This window comes from Pelmatolapia mariae, linkage group LG10_11 (assembly GCF_036321145.2).
Source record: "Pelmatolapia mariae isolate MD_Pm_ZW linkage group LG10_11, Pm_UMD_F_2, whole genome shotgun sequence".
NCBI lineage: Eukaryota > Metazoa > Chordata > Actinopteri > Cichliformes > Cichlidae > Pelmatolapia > Pelmatolapia mariae.
In genome coordinates, this window is record NC_086236.1 from 7,510,362 (window position 1) to 7,534,967 (window position 24,606).

Sequence of the window (24,606 nt, forward strand, 5' to 3'; positions counted from 1 at the left end):
ATGAAGTTGTAAAGGCCCAACCCTTTGGTTTGCTAATAAAAAAAAAACATTTTTCTTATAATAGTGTTAGATATGTTTGCTCTCTTGGATCACAGGCAGACTCGCTGGTTCAACTTTGCAACTTCTTGGTGTTTTCCTCACGTATCCCATCTTGATTTTGCATAAAAATTAAATTATTGAGCTCTGAAACAGCTGTTAAATCCCCCCCAACTCAGAATATCTACACTTTAAGTCCATTTGGTCTCATAAATGTGGTTGAAAACCATCCAAAATGTGCTAGAAAAGGAGCACCTTGAGTAAAGAGCTGAAACAATCAGTTAATCAGTTTGTGGATTATCAAATTAAAAATGCCATTCTCTAGTTTCAGCTTCTTCAATGGGAGAACCTCCTGCTGCCATAATTGAGTTTGAAAAGCTCTCAGCGTTTGACGTTTGTATTCACTGCTCCTCTCTAACCTGCTGTAATGCATGAATGATGTTCCTCTGTGCCGCTTTCATTGGTTTTTGCTCTCAAAGAGACACTTAAAAACGTTCCTATGTGACAAGAGGTGATCTCTAATCTAATTTAGAAGAAACCATCCAGACTTCATGGAATAAATACACAGTGCAGCCAGATCTATTTATTTTGAGGGAAACACAATGGCTGCTTTAAGTGCTGGCACAGGACGAAGTGAGCAATAAGAGGCTTTGGTCTAAAGCTATAGCAGAGCAGCGGCCCTCTGGCCTAATAAGCCCTCAGGCCTCAACCCATGTTCGTCTGCCCCACTTACCTCTCAGCACAATTCATAAGATCCACTATTCTTCTCTTCTATCCTCTGTTGTCTTCTGCCCAAAGTTAACAGGATGGCTGAAGAAGGGCTGGAGAAGAAACTGGAGAATTAAGTAGTTTTCTCTGCTCCTGTCGTTTTCTTAGATCTTTCCAACAGACTTCTGCGCTTCTGGTTGAGTTGTGGTCGCAGCCTCCTGCAGGTGGCTTGCAGCCCTCTCACAGTCTGATGTCTGGGTCAGTAACAGGGCTCTCGAGACTCTCTTGCTGCGTCTCATTCATGGCTGCTGATCCTGATTAGCTGGGAGGGTGGAGCCTGTTGGTGGCACATACTGTACAGGGATCAGCTGGGGGAAGGAGGTGAAGAGGGAGGTGAACCAGGTCATGATTTCCAAGTTCTGGTTCTGGTATGAATTTTAAAGGGAATGCAGATCGTCTGATGCGCAGGTTTTAAATTGTGTAGATTATCTGCCTTTTCGTGTCTTGTTTATGATCAGAACCTCCCCTGTGTCCCTTTGTATACTGTTTAGACCCATTCATCTAACCCGAGGGTGCAACACACAGTGGTGGGTGAGGTCTTTCAGGTTTGTAATGAATCTCAGTGCTCCATGACAGATGCATCCATGTAAACAACACTGCTTTAATTTAGCTCTTAATAAATATATTATATATGGCAGGGGTGTCAAACAAGGTCCAGGGCCAGAATCAGCCCAGCAAAAACTGAATTTGACATCCCTGATATAGAGTTACATTGTTACACGTAACTGTATGAAGGGATTCCATCATATTTTAATCTGAAAATATCTGGCTTTTTAAATTTCCTGTTCTGAAAAATCAGTTTTTAATTTCTGTCATGGAGAATAAAAAGCAGGCACCGGCTGAGAGCTCAGCGTATACTTTTATATAACACAGCAAAGTTCAATTGATTATTCACAGATTTTGTTATTAATTATTCATAACTTACATCCAAGTTTTCTTGTCTTCTTCACCGTTTGCCTGAGTGTGTCAGAGTGCGCTGAGCTGATATCAGGCCACTTTTGTGTTTCTTAGCAGCAAGACCTCCTAAAATGATCATGTGTCACAACTTCACTGTTAATTTAGATTTATTTTAATAGTTTAAATATATTTCAGCAAAACTTCTGCTGTGTGATGATTTTCAGGAATCATCAACAGCTAATACAGCGTGTCTGAAAGGACCCTAAACTAAAAAACTATGGCTCAGTTTTCAAAGGACTGAATAATCCACTTATCAGTAGTGTAGATATCAGTGTCAGTATTGTGTTGGATCGATATTAGAGGAACAGGATCGATGCTTTAATTTGGTCTTTTTCTTCCAAGTATCGACATTGCTCTTTTTTCATGAAAAGGCAGCTCTGTTTGTGCAAACATCGCTCCCCCCATGCATTCACACTTTCTTTAAGTAAGGGTGCGATCTTTTTCGTATTTTATTCTCCAGAGCAGGTTTTGTTTTTATAGTAGCTTTCTATCTGCCTCTTTTTTAAATTAAATTGGTGTAATGTGAATGGCCATGATGGAGGTCTTTATCATTCGGAAAAGCTACAAAACTTACAAAATTACAATTGTATTCCGTTACGTTACTCAATGAGAGTAACATATTGTGAATACTTTGGATTACTTAATATATTCTCATGCTTTTTACAACTACATGAATGTAGCCTACTATTGCTGTGTGATTTATTACTATTACTGGAGGTTATTCGCCATACCAATACCAACTAGATTTTTAAATCTTAATATAAAATGAGTAACAGTAGGGTAGACATAGGTAAGGCTGCTTTTAGCAGTGATCTGGTATAGTAAACTATACCATGCTATATTCTGCGCGTATATAAAACAGGTCCGCGGCTCCGAACCGTAGTAAAGGGACCTCTGGCTAATACGGTTCTGTGTTGGGCTCGTAGCTGAAAACTAGCTTTGCTTTGCTGTCTGGGTCAACTTTGCTAGCGAGAGACAGAGAGAGGCGTTGAAAGGCTGCTCCAACGGAACTTATTGTTTCGGAGGAAAACACGAACACAGTGTACAATCGAGTCTTAATAGCTTACTTACAACTGGGCTCGTCAGGCACTCTTCTTGGCTGCAGTGGTTATTATTATATTTACATGCTTCCGTCTCCCGTTTCTGGTAGATCTTTTTTTGAATAATAATTAAAAAAAAATATTTCTTCACCTCATTATGCGGGCTGCAAGTAGGGGTGACATGGGCCGCGAAAATTGAGACACAGCCTCTTAATGCGTGTTTCGTTTGAGTTTCCACCAGCGTGGAATTACCAAAAATAGACAGGGCATAGAAACATATGAAACAGGAAAAGACCGCCGTGTAATCCATTTGTTTCAACAAAGTAACTGTATTCTGAATACCACCTTTTTAAACGGTAACTGTAACGGAATATAGTTACTCATATTTTGTATTTTAAATACGTAACGCCGGTACATGTATTCCGTTACTCCCCAACACTGCCCGTGTCTATTTGTTGTACTAAATTGAATTTTTAAATGCTGTAAAAAAAAAAAAAAAAAAGAAAAGAAAAGAAAAAGAAGAAGTACTCATCGAGTTAAATTTGCAAAAATTGCAAAAATTATGACAGACCCAGAATAAGTTTTCCCGTTTTATTTCAAAGTCATGCCACAAGTTGACATTAAATACAAAAGAAAAAATAATAATTTCAGATCTTAGCTATAAAATAACCACAGTGTAACCGAGAACCAAATTAAAACGAACAAGCGTTAAAAAAAACAGAACAAAAAGTAAAGCTCACGCTGAAAAAGAAGACACAGACAAGCACACAGTACAGAACATACAGCACGGCTCTCTGATACCTAGCTATCAGTAAACACAGCAGTTGGGAGTGGATATATAAAATTAACAAGGTTATAAAATACTGATAAAAGATACTTGTTATAAAGACCATAGCATCTTCTAGAAGAGTCACCATGCAGTAGGTATTCCAGTCTCCAGTTAATAAACAGCAGAAAAATACAAGAAGAATCACAAGCTCATTCCTTGAGTGGACAAGACTTTGAGCTCAGATTAAAAATGTCAGAGTGTCAAATTCGGTATGGCCTACATGATGCTGTCGTTAGGATGAACGTGATATCTGGTGCAGCCGCTCCTTGACTCCAATTTAGACTCATGCAGCAAGTTGACGAGGCTGTCTAGAAATGATAAGCGCTCTAAATCCAACATGTTTTCACTTGATTCCTACTTCCATTGAACCTTGTGTGCATCATGACTGCAGGTGTCTTCGCTCTTCTTAAAGATTTGGGAGCCGTAACTGCTTATTCATACCAGAGAAGAAGAGAAGGATGACCTAAGAGATGAGGCTCACTCAGGCTCTTTTGTGCTGAACCATCAGCAGTCCTGACCTCTCACGCATCTTCATTTTCCCTCTCTCCGCCTTGCATCTATGCTCTCCTAAACCTTCTTTATCTCTGGATTGTTCCCTTTCTTCTGCATGTATGAAAGGTGTGCTTGATCATTGTGTAGTCCTTTCAATTTCACGAAACACCTGCAAGCTTGAAGTCCCCAATCAATCTATGTCATAAGTTTCTTATGCCCCTATTAGAGGCAGGTGACTGGCACTTGGACAATGACACAGATTTTGTAATTTTGTTTCTCTACACCACCTCAGTGAATTTCTACATCAAATAATCAAGATGTGACTGAAGTACAGACTTAGAGTGTAATTAAAGGGCTTTACTAAAAGGGCTGTATTAACTGTTCAGGACATTTTTATACATAGTTCCTCATTTCAGAGGCTCAAAAGTAATAGAACAGTTGATTGATGAGCTGTTCTGTGGTTTTTCATGACAAATCAAGCAGATAAAACATCCTAAGAACCTCCAAACTTAGGATTCAATCAGACCCACAAATTTTTTTGTCACTACTTTTTTTTTAACCAATCAAAACATGACTTCAGAAACCAGTAGGTGACATCACAGAAGCTACGTCCATATTTTTTTTAATCCTAAACATGTTGGTGAAACTACTGTGCAGTGGGCATGTCTGACTTCCAGAAGAATCGAGGCCCTGTAGTTTTATTGATGATGGGACTGCTGATAGAAGTAGCAGGATGATTATGAAGTATAGAGGGTTATAGTCTCTGCGCGAATGGATAACGGCCCAAAGCAAACCCCAAGAGTAAGAAAAGTTTCTGAAATAATGCAATTCTGTTGTTAAAACTCTTGAATTAAAGCTTAAAGTGTGCACTTCAATCACATCTTGTTTGCTTGATTTTAAATCCACTTTGGTGGTGTACAGGAGTAAAGAAACAAGATCCGAATACTTATGGATCTAACTGTAACTCACACAAGGCATTATGGGAGAAGGAATAAGGGAAACAATCTGATTCCTTTACACATTCTAGCTGATCACTAGAGGTTGTGAACACAAAGTGCATTCACTTGAAATGAGTGTCTAGGATATAAGCGTCCACCAGAAAGATGGATCTCATGATAAAAACTAATAAGTCAAGTTCCTGCTACTTTTATATACATACTGTATACTGCTGGATACTAAATACAAAATATTAGAAAACTGGTTACTGTTTCCATGCATGCAAGTGTGCAACACAAGCCTTTTACTTCACACAGTATGTTTATCAAAGTAGCAAGTGAGTTTTTACGGCACTCTGAGAACTGAAAATGAACACTCTGTGATTCGTGTTGGCGCGAGCAGATCTCAAGTGTTTTTGCTACATGCACTGGCATTTTTGGATTCGTACAAAAGTCGCCGCCGCTGTGACTAATTCGGCTTCATTCAAACAGTTTCTTCAAACCTGCTTTGGCATGGCCATGCAGAAAATCTACACAGAAGACTGATACGCTTTACAGCAACTATCAAAAAAAGGTCCAGACACTCCAACAAAGCCTGGTCTGTGTAAGTGTGTGTTAGTGTGTGCTTGTGTTTGTGTGTGCGCGTGTCTGTGTGGTGGTTAACAGTGAAAGCCATTAAACACTTTTGGCAAAAGGATTACAATGTGCAACAATTACAATGATCGACACGGTGACAAAAGGCAGAAACAAAACTGGGCATGTAGTGAGGAACAAAAGCATTTGTCCAACTCAAACACTCCATCACCCACAATGCATCTCTTCAAAATAAAACACCTTTTTTTTTTTTTTGGCACATGAGTTGGGGCTCGGACTCCGTACTCTTATGATTGCTGACTCTAGTGCCTAAATACTCACATGTGTCGCAGCTGTCAACTTCGGTGTTAGCCGTTATATTTCTGCGTCACTTCTGTATGAATAAAGAAACAGCCGGAGCCGCGAACCACTGATTGGAAACCTCACAGTACAGAACTGGCATCAGCCGAAGGGACACTCAGAGGGAAATAAAATCCAGGTTGGCTGATGGGAAGCTTGTACTTCTGAATACAAATAATGTCCTGTTCAGTCCCTGTCAGAGTTGATGAAAAATAATCTCCCTTCACTTATCTGCTGTTATACTCAACAACAAAAAAAATAAGGGCCATATCTATCCATCCATTTTCCTAACTGATTATCCGAATCCCAGCTCGCACTAGGTGAGAAGTGAGGCACACCCTGGACAGATGGCAGGTCCATCGCAGCATCCCCGAGTCTCAGGCCATGATGGAAAAGGGTGGAGTACTACTCCAGGAAGTGGTGGAGTTTAAGTATCTTGTGGTCTTCTTCACGAGTTGGAGAAAAGCAGAGCAGTCTGTCGCAGTAAAGACAGACCTGAAGGTATTTATTTACTTATCAATTTGTGTTTCTACCCTCACCTATGTATTCAAGTGGTAGGAACGATCTTCCTCTGAAAAGTGCCAGGAATTTATAGACACGCTGAGGAGCTCAGGCATTTTAAGGTTTGGTCATTTCTTGTCTTCCAAACACATCCACAGCCATCCATTTCCCATTTAACATACACATTTGTGCAAGTAATGCCAAAGAAATACTGGTTTCATCCACAGGAATCACAGATAAGGAACACTGCTGGGCAACAAGCAATGCATTTCGTGTCAACCTGCAGTAAACAGACTGATGATTGGAGAGGGGGAGGGGGACCATATGGGCTAATTGAGTCCCATGTGATTTGTCTGTAAGCAACCTCATTGGTTAAAACACCAAAACTACAGCCCGTCACAGCAGCATGTTTACCAGGAGAGGGTATTTGTCTGATTCCAGCTTATATCTTTCATATCTGACAACTATATTTCACTCACAGAGCAGAGGCTGTGTTTTCTGAAAAATAAATCCCAGGCAATAACTTTAAGACCCAGAACACTGACATTTAAGGTTGCAAAAGCATTTCCAGAATCCTCACATCTTGAACCATTTCAACAAAAGATTTTTAGTCTCCTGCACAGTAAAAGAACAATAAAAAATTACTTTCAAGATATTTTCTATTCGTGAAGCCTTGCCAATTTTGTTACTCAGCATCAGCATAGTTTCTTATGAAGTCTGGTTAATTTTGCATTTATTTAAGAAGGATGCAGGTCATTTACATAGTCTGTATATAAAGATGGAAATGGACACGGTTTAGTTTGTAGATTCAGCATTTTTGAAGCCTTCACATCAGAGTTTTGGCCACGACTATGGTATTTTATTGGAGCCAGAATTTAGAAAAGACGATGGAGAGGAGTTTTTGGATAATCCATTAAAATGCATCAAAAGGCACCAAGAGCAAAAACAAGGTCGAGTGATTTAGTTTGGTGGCGGTGAAGTCAGACAGCTGCTGACTACAGCTGTTGTCTGCAAACAAAGCGACCACATCCCTAAATTTTAAGCATTACCAAATCCAAACAGATGAGTATGAACATTCACCTCGCATTCATTCGATACGAAGACAGAAATCGTGTTCTGGACTATACACACTTTCTTTTTTAACTCTGTAAACATGGGCATTTTTAACAGAGCACAATGACTTGTATTGGAGCCCCAAGTGGCCGATATATGAAATGCAGTTTTTGCCTTAATGTTTTTTTTCTAATTTACATCTGCAACTTAAAGGTTGAAAATTTTTATTGTGCGGGAAAAACAATATCTGGTGGTTAGAAAATACTTTAAGGATTCAGAAAATACCCAAAAGATCAAAAGATACTTCTTTTTCAGGAAAAATAAAAGCTCTGTATCACAACACCTGTGCACACATTTGGCACTGATAATCTTCCGCAATAAATTCATTTATCTGAGCTGTCTGAATTTTTTTTTAGCACATAGACAAAAAAGATCTTTACACTGTTTTGGACAAAGAGAAACTCATTTTAACCAAACTAAATTAACCACAGCTGGGACTTCAGTGCCTTGCAGTAGGCCACTCTCTGTGTGAGGGAGGGGGAAAGCCTTCTTTGTTTACCCAAACACCTCTTTTTCACAGTAGGTGTTGGTTAGGAGGGAACTCTGCATCGATACCACCGGAGGGCCAGCCTTTATTTAAACACGTTCAGGAGCAAAACATAAAGTGGTGAAAGCTGGAGTAACCTCTGTTCTTCCCATAGTCACAGGTTCCAACTTCAGGATCAATTTTATGTTGCAGAGCTTGCCTGTTTTCAGAGAAGTGTATGGAACTGGTTGGCAGAAAAAAGAGGAAATAGTCTGCAAATAAAAACCGGCAGTCTGTCTAATCTCACACTGCTCTGCACAACAGTCTCCAACACCGGCTGTTTGCACTGTTAACACGCTTCAGATTCATTCTCGTGTTACGTGATGTTCACTTTCTTTCTGAGTGAAACCAACAAAAAGACCACAAAGAAGATAAATAGCACCTAAATAGTCGTTGACAACTGCTGCTAATGGTCACAGATGCTAGAGGCATTATGAATGCATCACTGTAGTACAAGACACAACTGCTTCAAACAGACTGATATGATCAGACTGACATGAGGTGCATTTTAGTGTAGACATGCTCACTGCTCAAAACTAGCATTTCCAAGACTTCTGAGATAGAAAGAATAAATATATAGAGTAACAATTGAACAGTACAATACAAGGCTGTGGATATCTTGGAAAAATAACCCATGCAAGACACATTTATAAAGATGCTGTACACGAACATGTGTGACCACTTAAATGCCATGAGTGACAGTTCAAGTCATGGAAAAGGGCACTGAAAAAAAAGGGGGGGGGGGGCTTGATATTTTGTCTGAGAGATTAGTCCACTAATGGTTTACATTCAAAGGAAATGTCTTAAAAATAACCATAAGTTACATTTTTCAAATTTTAAGGGGAAAAACGTAATAACCAAAAGTTTATAAAACTTGGATTGCACTTTTGAAGAGAAACAAAAAACACAGGCTGTTATTTTCTGTCACAAGAAGCCGACTGGATGGTAAAAGGTCGGATCGGATGGCCACATGATCTACGCGAGAAATGTCATCAGAGAAAAGATTAAACTGTACCAGTGTTGGTTCAATATTCAAAACCATCTGAATTCAACAGTTCGTCCGAGTTGTTTTCCTGCTGTGGAGGCAAAGCCAGGAACAAGGCGATGGCACAGGTTGTTTGGCAGGACGTCTCCTCTGCTAAAGCACTCCTCTCTCTCCGTAGTCTCCGAGGGTTTTTCTTTTTACCCCTCAAAGCTAAAGAAATAAAGTGCAAGGTGTGTTCTTTCCCTTCAAAAAAGGTCCCTTTTACTATTCGGTTCACACCTTTCCTTTGTGATCTTTTTCTTTCAGGTATAACATGACATTCACTCAAACACGCACACACACATAGTCTCACACACTCACGCTTGCAGAGCTGCTGTCTTTCGGGATCACGTGGCATGAGTCTTTGGCCCGGGCCGACAGACTCAAGTCAGAGGAAGCGTCAGGCAGTGGTGTTGCCGTTAAGAGATGATGTGGCACAGGGGGTGGCGGTTTGTCGCTAGGCTTGGGCCGGGCTGGGCCAGGCTAGGCCGGTTTGAAAAGGGGGCCTGGCTCCTCTTTGGTCCCATAAAGCACTTGATTTATGTCAGGGTGAATCTTTGCACTCCACTGGACTGGAAAGATGTTTGCATGGGGAGGAGGAAGGGGGTAGCACTATCGGAAGCACCGGCTGCTAAGCTACGACTAGAGAGATGTGCAGCACAGGCAGAGAGTTTTGGGGTTTATTCGTTTTCTTTTTAAAAGCCATGCAGTTTAGAGATCGTCCATAGCAGCCGGCGACGGAAAGCATTCTCGAATGATGCTAGTGATGGAAACCGGGAGGCAAGACTTCACACACGCGGGTGCGCTCACAGAACAACACAGAAAAAGCACTGAGTCGAGGGGAGAGAAGAGCTGCTGTTGGCTTTGAAGTCCAACGTAAAAAGTGACAGACTGCTGCATGCTCTCCAAAGCACCGGCAAACTGCTGAAGACTTGAGGTGTCTGGGTGGTTGGGCTGGCTGGCTGGGCGGGAGGATTATCACAGTCATAAAAGAGCATTTGGGAGACAGAAGCTGATAACACGATGGCAAAAAGCAGGGCTTAATGCAAACTTTTAGAGACAAAGAAAAAACTAAACCAAGGCTGTGCTAAGATAAATAGTATTCAACATAACCCACCTCCCCTCGTCTCCTCAAAGAGGAGAGACAAACTCAGCCTTAAGGCAATGCATAGCCCTTGGAAACAGTGGCACATGCATGGAGAGTGCAGAGATGTCTGCATATGTATTATATTCATGTATAAGTGTGTGTGTGTGCGTGTGAGTATAAGATGAAATAAAAACAAGTCTGTAATTAAGGGTCAGAACAGCAAAAAAATCTGGTAAAACTTCATCAGTTTCTTAAACTGTTGCTCTGATGGAGATTTCTGCTACTTTAAGAACAAATTTGTGACTGATGAACAATTTTGACAGGAATGTATTTAAAAATAGTCTGTACAAACCCCCTGTACAGCTTCCATCAAGATATACAGATGCAGGCCTTCAAAAATAAAACCCTGTGAATCTAAAGGAAGCAAAGGAAAACAGAGACACACAAAGAGCGCAAGCGGCAGGAAAAAAAAGACACAGTGAGCTCCCGCGATGGTTAAAAGATGAACGGCGAAGGTGAACGGCGGGCACGGTTCGTACGCCACCTTGAGCTTCGATCATTGCAATCGTATAAACTGCCGCTTCAGATGTTGGTGAGCGTGGTGGACGTGATGAGGCGCACAGTGAGCGTGCCTGGGAGGTCGTTGTCCTGGCGGCTGCCCTTGTCGCGCAAGTGAAGCGTGTGCTGCTCCTGGCGCTCGTTGGGGTCGCTGAACAAGATCACCTGACCCAGGAAGGTGTCCACGATCATGTTCTTGTTGTAGATCTGTTGGCCGCTCAAGGGAGGAAGTCAGAAAGGAAAGAAGGAAACAAAAAGACAAAAGGCAGTAAGCACAAAAAAGGAGGAATCAGTGAAGGAAATACACCAGAGAGAAAGTGACAGAAGACGCTAGGAAGGAGAGAAGTAAAACACTGAGGAAACAAGGCAGAACGAAGAAATATTGAACCTTTTTTCCATCATTCATTCACACAGGTCGTTTGAAACTTATATGTCAGAGTATATGTTTCAAAAAAGTTTTTGTGGTGGTATAAGGGTACCCACACTATATATACTACTTAACAAAGTTATCAAACCACATGTCACAAACAGCGGTCCATAACCTTTTTTGCACCACGGACTGGTTTAATGTCAGACAATATTTTCACGGACCGGCCTTTAAGGTGTCGCGGATAAATACAACAAAATAAAATGATACAACCAAGACAAAAACTGTGGTATTTTGTAAATATAATAATAAACGTGAATTCACTGTGTAATTGTGTAACTTTATTAGCAGCGTCCTCCTGAAATGCGCCAAAAACATTGAAAGTAACATCCTCCTCTCTGACCCTTAATGCTTTCTGGTCGCTATGGTAACGTGTAAATATTTCTTTCAAAATAAGACACACAACTACAACACGGGAAAAGACCTAGGGAAACCTGATTTAAAACAATAAAACAAATATTTTTGAAATCTATTAAAAGCTTGTTTAATAGTAAAAAAATGTTATTTATTAAATAACAAAATGAAATGAATAAAGAGTCCTTATTCACACGTTAACCAATAAACACAAAGGTAATTGTCTCTCAGTGATTGTTTGACATTTTATAATAGTAAAAAAAGGGATACTGTATTCATACGTATACACACATTACTATGCAATTACATCGTATGAGAGTTTATTCTCAAGTGTCAGACTTTAACAAAAGGTACAGCCACTTCAACGACAGTTTCGCTAACCTGGACTAACAGCAGCTAACAGAGGCTAACAGCAGCTAACATCAACAGAAATGGCAGTGCTACCAACAGTTCACCAAATCCTCAACAGGTTCTCCAACTCTATTGGACTGCTTTCAAAAAGTTTTACAGCCTCTTCACAACTGAGGAAAACAATGGAGTGACAGCCTTCAACAAACAGGGAAAAGCCTAACAGTCAGATCCATTCCAAACAGTAGTACAAGCAGGTCAGCCGGCCACAGCCATCATCTCTCGTCTGTCTAAAACATGTTTGTCCTATAGCAGCCACAGTAGCTAAGATTATGCACTTAAATTAGAAGGGCCAAGAAAACACCTCAGTTGACTGCAATCTGAAATCTTGAAATCCTGAAAACGTGGGACGTGTAACTGGGATTAGAGTGACTGAATTTCCAAAGTAAAAGCGAGAGGACTGGCCACGGATGAATAGTGAAAATGATAAAATGAATCATTAAGTACACTTGGGTTTTTAATGGAGCTCTACTGGACAAATTAATAAGCTCAATGAAGGTCTCTTTACTCAGTTTTGAATTGATCTATCTTTTAGATTGTTTGGTGAAAAACAACATGAAGGATACCTCATGTGATCGTCTAACTCTCTTATTTATTTAAATGAATGATGTCTCTCTCTCTGATGCTAACAGTGTGAAAATACAGATGATTTACCAGCTCTAATTCCCACTCCTCATGGTTTCATTTCACTGTGTTACAAATAAAACAATTTCACAGCTCTAAACGAGCAAATCCAACATCATATTACTATTAATAACCTCCCTCACAAATACACTGGTTTACACGTGTCGCCTGATATGGAGCCTGTAACTGATTGGTTATGGATGCTCTGCAAACATCCTTAGCAGCCTCATTCTCACGTCCCGTAGGCTCAAAGAGAGAGTTGATAAAGGGAAAAAGGACTGAAAATGAGACAAGCGATGAAACGCTGTGAAACTCTGCATGAAGACAAGTGCCGCGGGACTATCAACCCAAATTATTCCTGCAGCTAGCTCCCACTTTTCTGCAGCCGTCACTGTCGACTGTGTATTTAGGTTCTTGCTTTCACTTTGCGAATACTTAAGATGTTTTGACATATCTACAAATATAAGAAATATATTATTCATGCCCTAGATCGTCTACATCATGTACTGAAGGAGTCAATTTTTTTTCAACTTACAAGACTCAAATTTCCCACGTGTTCAGTTACAAAATGCTAAAACACACACACATACAGTGCTGTCACACAGGATGTCAACGTGAGACCAGAGAGCGATGGATGTGGCGAAACGTAAGGTTTTGCAACATTTTATTTCAACATATGTAACAGCCGTAACTCCTGAACCACTTGCTCGATAAAAGAATTCCAACAGTTCCTGAAAGCAGCGGGGAACTGTTGCTTTTCAGTGATATTAGGATTATTACAATAATCCCAGGAACAGTGTCGCAGCAGCCTCGCTGAATGTGGCGCCCTACCTGGGATTACCGTCACGACCCTCATATCACTGATAAAGCACAGAGTTGATGCTTTCAGGAACCGTTGGAATTTTTCAATTGCACCAATGGTTAAAGAATTACGGTAGTTTGACCTAAATGTTTTACCTACTGGGTTAATAACAGTTTGATGCCCCTGAGGAAAACTTAAGATTTGTAATTATGAACATTTATTTCTCAGTAAATGTGATCAATACTTAGTATTGGATTTTTACTGGCTGGACAACCCTATATTTTGAATTCTACGGCTACTTTTTGTTTGTACACAGCGTATATTATGTCTGCATAATAACATGTTTGTTCTGTAGGTTTATTTTTATTTTGTTTATATATAAATTATTTTACATGTAGTGGCGATATGAACGTGAGCTTTTTTCCTTTTCCTGGAACATTGTTTATTTTAATCTTGATATTTCTTTTCCTTTTATGAAACACCTGCTGGTGTTTAAGTTTTTGCACACTTTCCTTTGATATAGGTGAGTTTATGCTTTAATCTGATGATTTTTAAGACCCTATGTGCGTTATATAACAACTCAAATGGCTAGTATTTAATTTAGAGTGACCATGTGTTTGTCAGAGCCTGATGAAAAGAGGTTACAAAATGGTCTGATCGCAGAATAAACACACATTATATAGCTAGACTTCCTAGATTTTGTTTTCTCATCCTGTTACCTTGATTTGATTTTAGTGAAACTATGCAATGGAATCCAAAGTAAGCAAACAGTAACCTTTTAGTAACCTTATAGCATCAGAAGATGTGCACTTTACATTTTGGTGCCATGTATAAATGTGAAAGTTGTCAAAGGCCACTGGCCAAAAGCTGTAGTTTCTGAGGGATAAAGAACAAATCAAATTTGAAGTTGCATTTTTTTTCTCCAACCTTTCACACTACGGACTGCAGAGTGACAGCTCACCTCGATGTGGATGCCCTCCTTGGGCTTCTTGCGGTAGAACAGGCCTTTGATGTCAAAGTTTGGGCACCGTGTGTCCTTATGAACTGGTGAACGAACCCTCTCTCCTTCACAGGTGATGATGACGTAGGGATCTACAGCTGTCAGAAAAAAACGAACAAATATCTAAAAGTTTAAAATAGTTCTGCTGGGATAAAACCAGCAAAATGTCAAAAAAATGTATTAAAATAGGACACTGATTAATAAAAAACAGCCGCAGAGGACATTTTTCTGTTATTAACAATGTGCATTTTGCTGATAATACCTCTGGACTTCTACATTTGAAAATACTATTTAATTAAAAAACAGCAACAAAAAACTAGTATTTCTGCCTCCACTTATGCTTTATAAGTATGTACCGTACAAAGCAGTAAAGGTGGGCGGCTCGATGATAGTATTGATACCAATGTTGGTATTGGTATTGGACTGACACTGGCATTATGAATTGATACTTTGTTTCTATCCTCTGTTCAGCATGTAGCCCACTGAACTGAATAACTTTGGGGGGAAATGAAAACATGCATTATGAAAAACATCTGAGCCCTTTTGAACTGACTGTCAAATCTATTTTTAGTAAGTGTCTGTCTCTAAGAACTAAAGTGCTTTAGAGACAGACACATGGTGGTCATTAAATGTGTTCAGAATTTGGAAATTCATTGATTTATCTCTTAAGTCATGACACACTGCTATCCCCTACATAAGCTAACTTTATAAATTTAAAGTAAAACCAAAACTGGCCCTTGTATTTACTTGGTATCCGAACAGTTAATGACCCCCTGTTGAGTGGCTCCTTACTGTAGTGGTTTACACATTTGCCTAACAATTAAAAGATTTGAACAGTTTTTCTCAGGAAGGGTAAAAATAAAGTAAAATCTGTCGCTCTGGTGGCTCTTTGTGGAGTAAATGTAAATAAAGCTTGACTTTTTGGGGGTGGTGTACACTGACTGCTCAGCGCTGATTTACTTATTTAACAGAAGCATACTATAAGACGCTACAATCACATGAACTTTTGTGTTAAAGTTACAGCAGTTAGTTCACACACACACACACACACACACACACACACACACACACACACATGTCTGGTTTGCTATCCTCGTGGGGACATCCCATTGACATAATGCTTTCCCTAGCCCCTTACCCTAACCCTAACCATTAAAAATGAATGCCTAACCCTAACCCTTACCCTAAACCTAACCATAACCTAATTGTAACCCTGACAGTAAAACCGCATTTTGAGTGTGAAAATTGCTTTCAACCCCGAGGGGACCTGGATTTTGGTCCCCACGGTGCAGAAAGTCCCCACCAGGATAGTAAAAGTCAGATTTTGGTCCCCACCAGGATAGTACGAACCCGTACACACACACACACACACACACACACACACACACACACACGCACAAACACACACATGCACACACACACAGTAAGAGATTTAAGCCATAACTGCTGCACACTACAGGCAGTAGACACTACACTAGCTAAATTATCTCAGCGGGTGGTGCTGAGGTACCTCGTGCTTTGCTCTGGGCTCTCGCTCTCTTTTTGGGATTGAGGCAGTGCAGCTCTGTGGGTTTTCACAGCACTTCATCATTGACATGCAAATACAAAACACAGCACTCAATGTCAGGCAAGGTTACGGCTGCTACGCACCGACTGGAGTCCTCATACCGACCTCCATTGGAGTCCTGTCCCTGCAGACCCTCAGCGTTCAGTACATGGACCTGAGTGACCAGCTGAGGGTAGCCACACATCCCCGTCCAACATGTCTGAGGAGGCTCGTCCAGGGTCAGCTCTCTGAGTAAGATGGAGACAGCACAGGTACATGGATGTATGAACACAAATATGCCTCATGTTGGAGTGTGACAGGCCTCTATAACGCTGCCAGTGCTTCAGCAGCAGGTTCTGGTCAGCAGAAATAGAGGAAAATCCAAAGTTCTGTACTTCTTCTGGATGTCCTAATGAAAGCAGTCCCAAAAGCAACAGGAAATAATAGGTGAAAAATTATCTACTATCTGTTACTGTGCTGATGTATCAACACAGCGTGAAGCAGTCCTTCTCTTAAGCTAACATGAATGATTTCCTTGGCAGAATTTCTGTGGTTGAGTTATTACAGGAATCAATCTGGTTTAACCTCCTAGGACCTGGCGTCCACATATGTGGACATCACATTTTGGGTTATTTAGACCAAAATACTCAATTTTGCTCTACAAGGGCCTGATATCCACTTACGAGGACATTATACTGCTACTGTTCTATCAAAATTTTTAAATGAATATCCTCATATGTGGCTCTTATTTTTCTTAAAAACAAAAATAAGGTAAAAAAAAAATCTGGTAATGCTTTGTTTTTACATTCATCAGGCCCCAATATGCCCGAATATCAAAGAGAAATTAAAAATGCATGCCGTGGAAGAGTTCGGGTCTTAGGAGGTTAATGAGTGTAAATGTAGGACTGTAACTGTCCTCATACACTGTATAAATCATTTTTAAAATTAAAGACAGGAAAATATTATATATAAATTATATATATTTTATATTAAGACTTAAACAGTGTTTATAATGGCTGAAATACAGACATTCTGGCTTTGAGCAGAAGACTAAGCAGGACACCAGCTTCAAAAGGCCTAAGATACAACTGGAAATGTGCACCGCACCTAACAGCAGCAGGGGGTCTAAGACTGATATGAACAAAGTGCATCGTCCCAGAAGAAAAAATCAAGAGCTCAGCAACAGAAAACCAGGCACAAGAAATTTGAAATAATCCAGGCACCTAAACCTAAAAAAAACCTAAACCAAGGTAGCAATCAAAATAAGCTGGGGAAGATACCTGAAACCCAGGCATGAGATGATTGAAATAAGCTAGATAGGACAACACTGGTATGAGAAAATCAAAATAAGCCAGGCAAGGAAGGAAGCTGATAATAAACATGTCAGAACAACACAGAACCAAGCATTAAGCATTGTTCCCCTCATTAAGCCCATGATTTGTCCAGATGTGTAGGCAGATGTTTAGTGATTAGTAACTATTGATTAAATGGGAGGTCTTGGAGCGAGTATTGAAACAAATTACTTCTTGCAGAAGTAACTGTGTAAAGTGACTGACAGGAAGTACAATTTCATCCAATAATGCATCCAATTGCATCAGCCTCTGCCGAGACTTTAAAGATGTAAAGCCTCCGAGTGTAGCTCTTTACATCCAGATGTAAGACTATCATACACTTACTTGCAGTCTGAAGGCACATCAGTGAAGACACGGAGCAGGAAGTCACCCTGCTGCCCGGGGTCAAAGGTTGTGGGAATGATGACGTAGCGGCCCTCCTTCAGCTCCTTCCTGAGGAAGACGCAGCGTGAGTTGATGTAGATGGAACCTGCTACTTTCTGCTGGGCTGTGTGCATACGGTACTTCCGATTTAGCTCCACCTGTGAAGGAGAAGATCCAGATCTATCACAGGTTTACTTCCTGGTTCCGCTTTGTGAAGATTTCTCGGTTACGTGTGCGTGTTTCTACCCTGTGGATATCGAAGCCTATTGCGAGATTTTCTGATTTGCCCTCTTTTGGTGTGGCTCTCTTCTCTTTTTGCTGTAAGCAGATCAGCACCTCGTCCTCCACCTTCTTCACATCAAACACATACTAGGAGGAGAAAAAGAGGACGGTGCATCACAGTCCAGCACTGATCACACAGTTCTTAAAGACAAAACCACGACATGTACCGACCTGAGGGTTCTGCAGGAAGGTGGCTTTGTGATTGATGCAGCCTCCGGATCGGTTGCGTAGGGGATCCTGCCGGTGGACCCAGGAGCCCCTCATCACCTCCTCCTCCCAGGTCTTGTGGATGCTCAGGTAGGAGGTGTTGATGAGGCGGCACAGGATCAGGTCAGTGAAGTACTGGCAGAAGTCATCAAATGTCATCCTGCAGGAGGGCAGCAGGAAAAGAGGAGAGAAGAGAGCAGAGAGAGTGGATACCAACTAGAGGGAAAAGCTTGAAAGAAGAAGATCTTGAACAGGTACAAAAGCAGAGGAAACAAAACCAGGAGCAAAGCAAACGGTTAGGATGTACAGAGCTGAGATAAAATGAGCCTAAAGTTTGAGTGCCGAGGGCTTCTGAAGAAGAACTGCATCATTTTATTTGACACGATGAAGATAATCTTCTTAATCTTATGTCTAATTTGACCTCTTTCTTTAGTGATACATGCAACAAAGCAACAAAGTAATAAATAAACTAATAAATGAGCTTAAGCCAGGCTAGCTTATAGTCTTGATGCTTGGCTAAACTACCCACCTGTAGGTGAGATACAGAAATTAATTAGTTTCACTGTAAGAGCCATTCATATGCTATGTATTGAGTTGCTACAATATCAGAGGCGATTTGAAGGCCTTATTCATGTCTCTGCCTTCCCCTCATCATTCTGAGGTTGGTGCCAAAGAAAAGGACAACACAGAAATGCATATACTTTTAGACCATGTTTAATTGCTTAATTATCTTTATGCGGTTCATTTACATCACAAGGAATTAAACAATAAAATACAGGAAGAAGTAAGTTTCACATTCTAGTCTTCCCAGAAGAGCAGTTCTGAAGTTCAACCCCTGCAACAGATACATTTCACATTGGTCCTAACTTTGGGTTTGTCAAAAATATAATGTCCTTAGTATGTATGAGCATCTACCTTTGTAACAGCAGACATTATAGGCCACCTGCTTTAGCTTTGGATCAAAACATCAAAAATCTCAGCAGGAAGTAAAATAAGCTCAAAATGTCAAACTATTCCTGCGGCCCAAACATCAGTGCCTGAAAATAAAAGTGCTGTAACCTTTTTTTTTAATGTAACAAAATGACTGTGGGTGTATCTTTTTTCAGGCTCTCACCAGAACTCGCCGTCGTCCTGTACGGTGACGCCCAGCTTTTCTCTCTCACTCTTGCTCACCTTGTTCCACTCCTCCGAACTGCAGGGAGCAAAAACAAAAGAGCAAACAGGCTTTTATGTGAAACGAGCTTTTGTTAGAGGTAGACTTATATTTTGTTGTATAAGTGTGTCAGATTTTTGTAAAAGGCCTCACTGTTTCATGACCTGAACCCATTTGGACCTGCTCTGGGTGACGTCTGTTGTTGACACGTTATCTTCTGTCTCATGTGTTGGTTTTACACAACCCCTGCAACAGAGCCCGGGGGGCTCAGGTGCTGCACATGGAGGGGGATCCTTGAGCATTTTCTTTTTGAGCTCATCATTTGTGACAGCTAATTTCCCCCTGCTCATCATCAATTTATTTCCTCTGTGATGGCAGCACACATTACAGGAGCCTTCACAACCTCTTGCTGGTTAAACGGCACAAACGAAACACCTTTAAGCCTCTAAAAGACCAACTATAAATGGACCATTGGGCGAGCAAATATCAAGCCTACGAATGTGACCTCAAAAAATAATGTCTGAACACGTAATTATACTTTCAAGTAACCAACATCCAACATTGTTTTACTGTTCTCATTCAGCTTAGGTGCTGCACAGAGCCAACTGCTCCCTGTTGGAGTCCAGTATGACACTGCATTTGTAGTGTGGAGATGAAAGCCCACATCTACCTGTCAGAGCTGCTACTATCAGCAGGGGGGAGTGCCAGAAATATGTACAACAATCAGTGGGAAGACAGAAGTCGCCATCCATAAAGAACTTCTTTGTAACGAAATGACACTGAATGTTAAAAACAATGAAAATTGTCGCCCGCAAACGCTGCCTATGCTTCTTAAGCACGCTTTATTGATCATCCCTTTCCTGGTCGAGTCAGCATTTGACTTACATAAACCATGTTGTGTTTAATACTATACCACCCCAAAAGAGCACTTTGCTCTCAGACTGTAGGCTTACTTGTGGTTGCTAGGATATTTAAAAGTAGAATGGGAGGCAGAGCATTCAGCTTTCAGGCCAGCTCAAAGTTTGGATTCGGGAGACAGACGCCTTGTCTACTTTTAAGATTAGGCTAAAAACATTTGTCATTAGGGCTTAATCAACTGCATCTGAATCCTCTTTTAGTTAACAGGCCTATTAACTATGACTGTTTCTTCTTCACGCTTGTCTTCTCCATCACCCGTGTTTAGACATTTCTCTGCATTTAATTATTAGTTATTATTAAACTCTTGCTCTCTTCTTGCCCATAGGGGGTCGTCTGATTGTTGGGGTTTTCTCTGTATTACTGACTTTACCTTACAATATAAAGCAACTCGAGGTGACTGTTGCTGTGATTCAGCGTTATATACTGTATATAAAATTGAACAGATGTACTCATCCCTGCGTTACCATTCTGTTTTATAAATCCTGCCCAAGTCTTTAATTGTGAGGAAAAACCTGCAATCTGTTGCTTCAAACATGTCTTTGTCACTCAAAATATTTCAATTTTTATTTTCTGCACCTTTCAGTGCAAAATTTCCTTTCATAGCTAACCTTAAGTTACCCTCAGAGTACTCCAAATAATCCCTAAGGGTACTAGTAAACATATTTACATAAGATTAGCAGATTTAAACCATACAACATTAATTTAAGATGCGTACAGTCATACTAGTAAAATAATATACATCTGCCTGCTATGAAAATGGTGGGACCTCAAGTATGGGGAAGAGGAAAAACATTTAAATTATTAACAGAATATTATAAATATTAATTGCAAGACTTTCAGCTGTGACTCCTTATAACGACCACAGCTATAAAGTTTATTTCTGAGTAGCTGTATCGAGTTCAGACAAATGAATCGCGTGCGCGTCTCTCCCTCCTGAGCTCTATTTTAAAGCACCAGTCGTGGTATTTATTACCGTGTGAATCATACCTGCACATCAAGGTTTCCTCTGTATTCAGTGCTCAGGGGAAACACAGGTGTTTTACTGGATGCATTAGCTCTGTGTTTATGTCTCTGTTTATGATGCCCTGACAAACGTCCAGCGGTCTGTCAGCCTCCATTTACAGTAACGGGTTTTATCAAACCATGAATAAATTATTCAGAGACAGTGAGTGAATGATGAGGGATGACTCACGTCTCTTTAATAACAGCTGTCTCTCTTTCAGCCTTATCAATAATTCAGAGTCTGTTATTATCCGGCTTTACCGGCTCCCTGTTTGTTTCACCGAATTTGCCCGTTCACGATTCAAAGACAGAGACGAGGAGGGAGCACATTTATTTTTCCGTTTTACCCACTCCTGTGAGAAGAATAGCGTAGAATAAACAGGCGAGCAAAGCAGAAAGCACAAAACTGAGCTGAAACATTTTTCTCGAGGACGTCTGAGCTGCTTTCATAAACAAGCGGCTCTCCGACTGGGCTGAATTTAGCCGTTCTTCTTTGCACTGCGGCCCATTAGCTTGATTGCATTTCCATTTTTCATTGTCTACATGACATTTCCCATCGTCCTCCTCTTTTCTCTGTGTCCTGGACCTTATGTATGGATTGCTTTCTGTTCGGTCGTTTGGCATTTAATCATTCGTCATGTTACGTCTCTTAGAAACCTCGTGAGTCAAATTCTGAGGGACTGGCACACTTTGACATTTTCAATTTATGTAATTGGTTAAATTGATCGTGACACGGTCACGTATCCTATTACGGGCAAAATACATTGTTTTGGGAATGCTCCACATCTGACTCACAGAGGTAAGATGTCTGCTACGAGTAATGATAGATGAAGACAGCTCAATTACCTTTAACAGGGTAGGATTTGAGACTGAGGAGCTTCAGTAGTTTATCTTCCTGCCTGCAGGTGGCAGTGTTGTGATTACCTGTCACTCCAAGGGCCACTCCACTCCTTCTCCCCCCAAGGGTTCCTCATGCGGATCATGTGCAGCTTCTCCGACTTGAAGAAGGCCAGCAGTCCGTGACCTAGCCGTACCTTCCGTACATCTGTCACGGCGTAGGCGTGGCCTTTGACCAAACCACAGTCCAGCCGCGCCTCCATGTCTTCTATCGTGGTCGCCTGGAAAGCAGAAAACACAGACGCGTCTGTCAGTCTAGACCAGGGGTCGGCAACCCTAGGCAGAAGGGTTAAGTGATGGCACGACCACAGCTGGACTGGCCATCGGGCATATCGGGCATTTGCTCGGTGGCCCGGTGATTTTTTTTTTTTTTTTTTGTGACGGTATAAACAATGAAAGGTGGTGGTTTGGCCAGATGCTGGTCGGTGTGTAAAAATAACTCAGTTGTTTGGTGGTGGCTATGGCGGAGCTTCCACAGATTCAGTAACATTAGCAAGTGGTGGAGGCCAGCAGGTGGATGAGGGAAAGGGGAGGCGGAGGAGGAGAGACCCGAGGCGGCCGCCGGTCCGAGTGTCAGGTGAACTGAACTTCAGGTAAGAAGTTATGACCTGCAGTCTATCTGGGTCAGATATAAACCAAGTTTAGGTGTAGTTTATTTTCGTTGTGCTGACTTTTTACAATCACTTACAATAACTCGTACTGCGTACTAGCTAGCATGACGGAGTTTCTATACAGCTGGGTGGGTGCTATGATGTTACTGATGTTGAACTTTATTTAATTCATAAGGTTAGTTAGTAGAGTTGCCAGCCGTCCCGTAAAAAGATGGATTCAGAGAAAATATTACGCGTTTCGTTTTGAGCTGAGAAGGGACTGAGTTTGTCCCGTACTTCAGCTAGAATGGAAAAAAACACAAAGCTGGATTTATTCTGTCGTTACGCTGCACAGCTGCCTCTTCTGCTCTCATTCTCTCCCCCTCTCTCTCCTGTTTCTTCTTCAATCATGAAACTGATTGATGATTGATACTGATACAGTATTTCTTATTCTCATTTAAAATGTCTGGCTTTTATTAAATAATTATCTGAAGCTTACAACCAAAGTTTTTATCTGACGTAAAATGTATAGAAATCATACAAATACCAACAAGACTGTACATCACTGTCACAACAGCATTTGTTTTCATTCAAAGGCTTTATGGCTTTAATACCTGGTGATCCGGTCTTTAGTCAAAATGCCCGGGCCAATTTTTTGTCCCAGTCCAGTCCTGGGCACAACACGCAGTGAATTAATCTGAGAAGGTGCATTAAAAATAAATGGCCACGCCAGCGGTGCACATCGCAAATTAGCTCCCATAGACACATTAGTTGTGCCTCTTCTTAATGACGGTATCTTAGCTAACAAACCCAACTACCAGTTTCAACTTGTAATTGGCTAAAAATAACGTTGTTAGCTTTCCACATTCCGACACTTCAAAAGCTTCAGGAGCTGTCCGCTCAGCGCAGCATCAGCACCACGGACATACATGGATACATCTGTAGACTCGAGACAGAATTCACAATGCATTTTTGGGACTTTCAGGTGTATGGACCAACGTTTTATTTTCTGATCAAACCAGAAATCTTTAATGAGCAGCTGGATTTGTCTCGCATTAACTGGCTGAGTTAATGCCACTTAATGCAACATCGAAGCAGCTGGAATCCATAGTTGTGCGTGTTCATGGAGCTGCATTTTCACCTGCTGGACATCACTACCTGACAAGGTTAACTGTTTTCAGAACATTGCAGAGGCCTTATTGACAGTATTTGGCTCTACATATCTGTGTGAGCAGATTTTCTCTCACATGAGTGTCCTCAGGTAGCCGTCTGAATGCTGGACACTCGGAGACCTGTGTCTCTGAGTGGGAGACCAGAGATCACATTAACATGTGTATCCCTGTATTAACAAACATGCCATATTGGCCCAGTTTATTTTACTTATCATTGTTGTGAGGAGACCATAAATAGCATTTGTATTTTCTGTCGTACAGTTCATTTGCTGTTATGGAGTTCTTGTTATGGATAAAAAGTGTCTTTTTTTTGTTTCAAAATAGCTGATAACTATTCACTAATAGCTGCCAACATCTGCAAACAAATATAATTCTATAAAGGAGTTCTATATAGTGTGTAACTGTTAATATAGAGTTATTAAATTTATTGCTAATGCAATCATATGGCACACTGACTTCTGAGGAAATTTTAAATGGCACTCGTCATCAGAAAGGTTGCCTACCCCTGGTCTAGACAAAAGAAAAGAATGCTAACAAACAAAGCTAACACAAAAAAGCAGTTCCTCTGGCGGCCACTTGAGGCAGTCTACAAAACTAAGTCAAGTCGAGTTTGGGCCTTTATGGATCGTTTTCCCCATAATAATGACCCTGAACTCATCCACCTGGATAATGGAGGTAGGAGCATAGCTGATTTGGTTTTCAGGTGTCCA

General features: G+C 40.8%; 2 protein-coding genes across 7 annotated transcripts in view; both read right to left on the minus strand.

Annotated features, from left to right (window-relative positions):
* myo7ab (myosin VIIAb) overlaps positions 1-1,044 on the minus strand; it is a 51,327-nt gene extending 50,283 nt beyond the window's left edge. For all 3 annotated transcript variants that reach the window (XM_063485507.1, XM_063485506.1, XM_063485509.1), the window contains exon 1: positions 770-1,044. The gene's annotated coding sequence lies outside the window, so the exon portion shown is untranslated. The remainder of the gene's footprint in view (positions 1-769) is intronic.
* A 2,347-nt stretch (positions 1,045-3,391) lies between these two features.
* capn5b (calpain 5b) overlaps positions 3,392-24,606 on the minus strand; it is a 64,920-nt gene continuing 43,705 nt past the window's right edge. The window contains exons 6-14 of one of the 4 annotated variants that reach the window (XM_063485462.1): positions 22,162-22,355; positions 19,279-19,356; positions 18,129-18,324; positions 17,922-18,044; positions 17,637-17,833; positions 16,087-16,208; positions 15,925-15,978; positions 14,376-14,512; positions 3,392-11,006 (exon numbers count right to left, since the gene is read on the minus strand). In XM_063485462.1, the coding sequence (XP_063341532.1) occupies positions 10,824-11,006; positions 14,376-14,512; positions 15,925-15,978; positions 16,087-16,208; positions 17,637-17,833; positions 17,922-18,044; positions 18,129-18,324; positions 19,279-19,356; positions 22,162-22,355 (1,284 nt within the window). In that variant the 3' untranslated portion in view covers positions 3,392-10,823. Of the gene's footprint in view, positions 11,007-14,375; positions 14,513-15,924; positions 15,997-16,064; positions 16,209-17,636; positions 17,834-17,921; positions 18,045-18,128; positions 18,325-19,278; positions 19,357-22,161; positions 22,356-24,606 lie in introns of those variants that run through there. The other 3 variants (XM_063485463.1, XM_063485464.1, XM_063485465.1) reach the window with 3 other exon arrangements.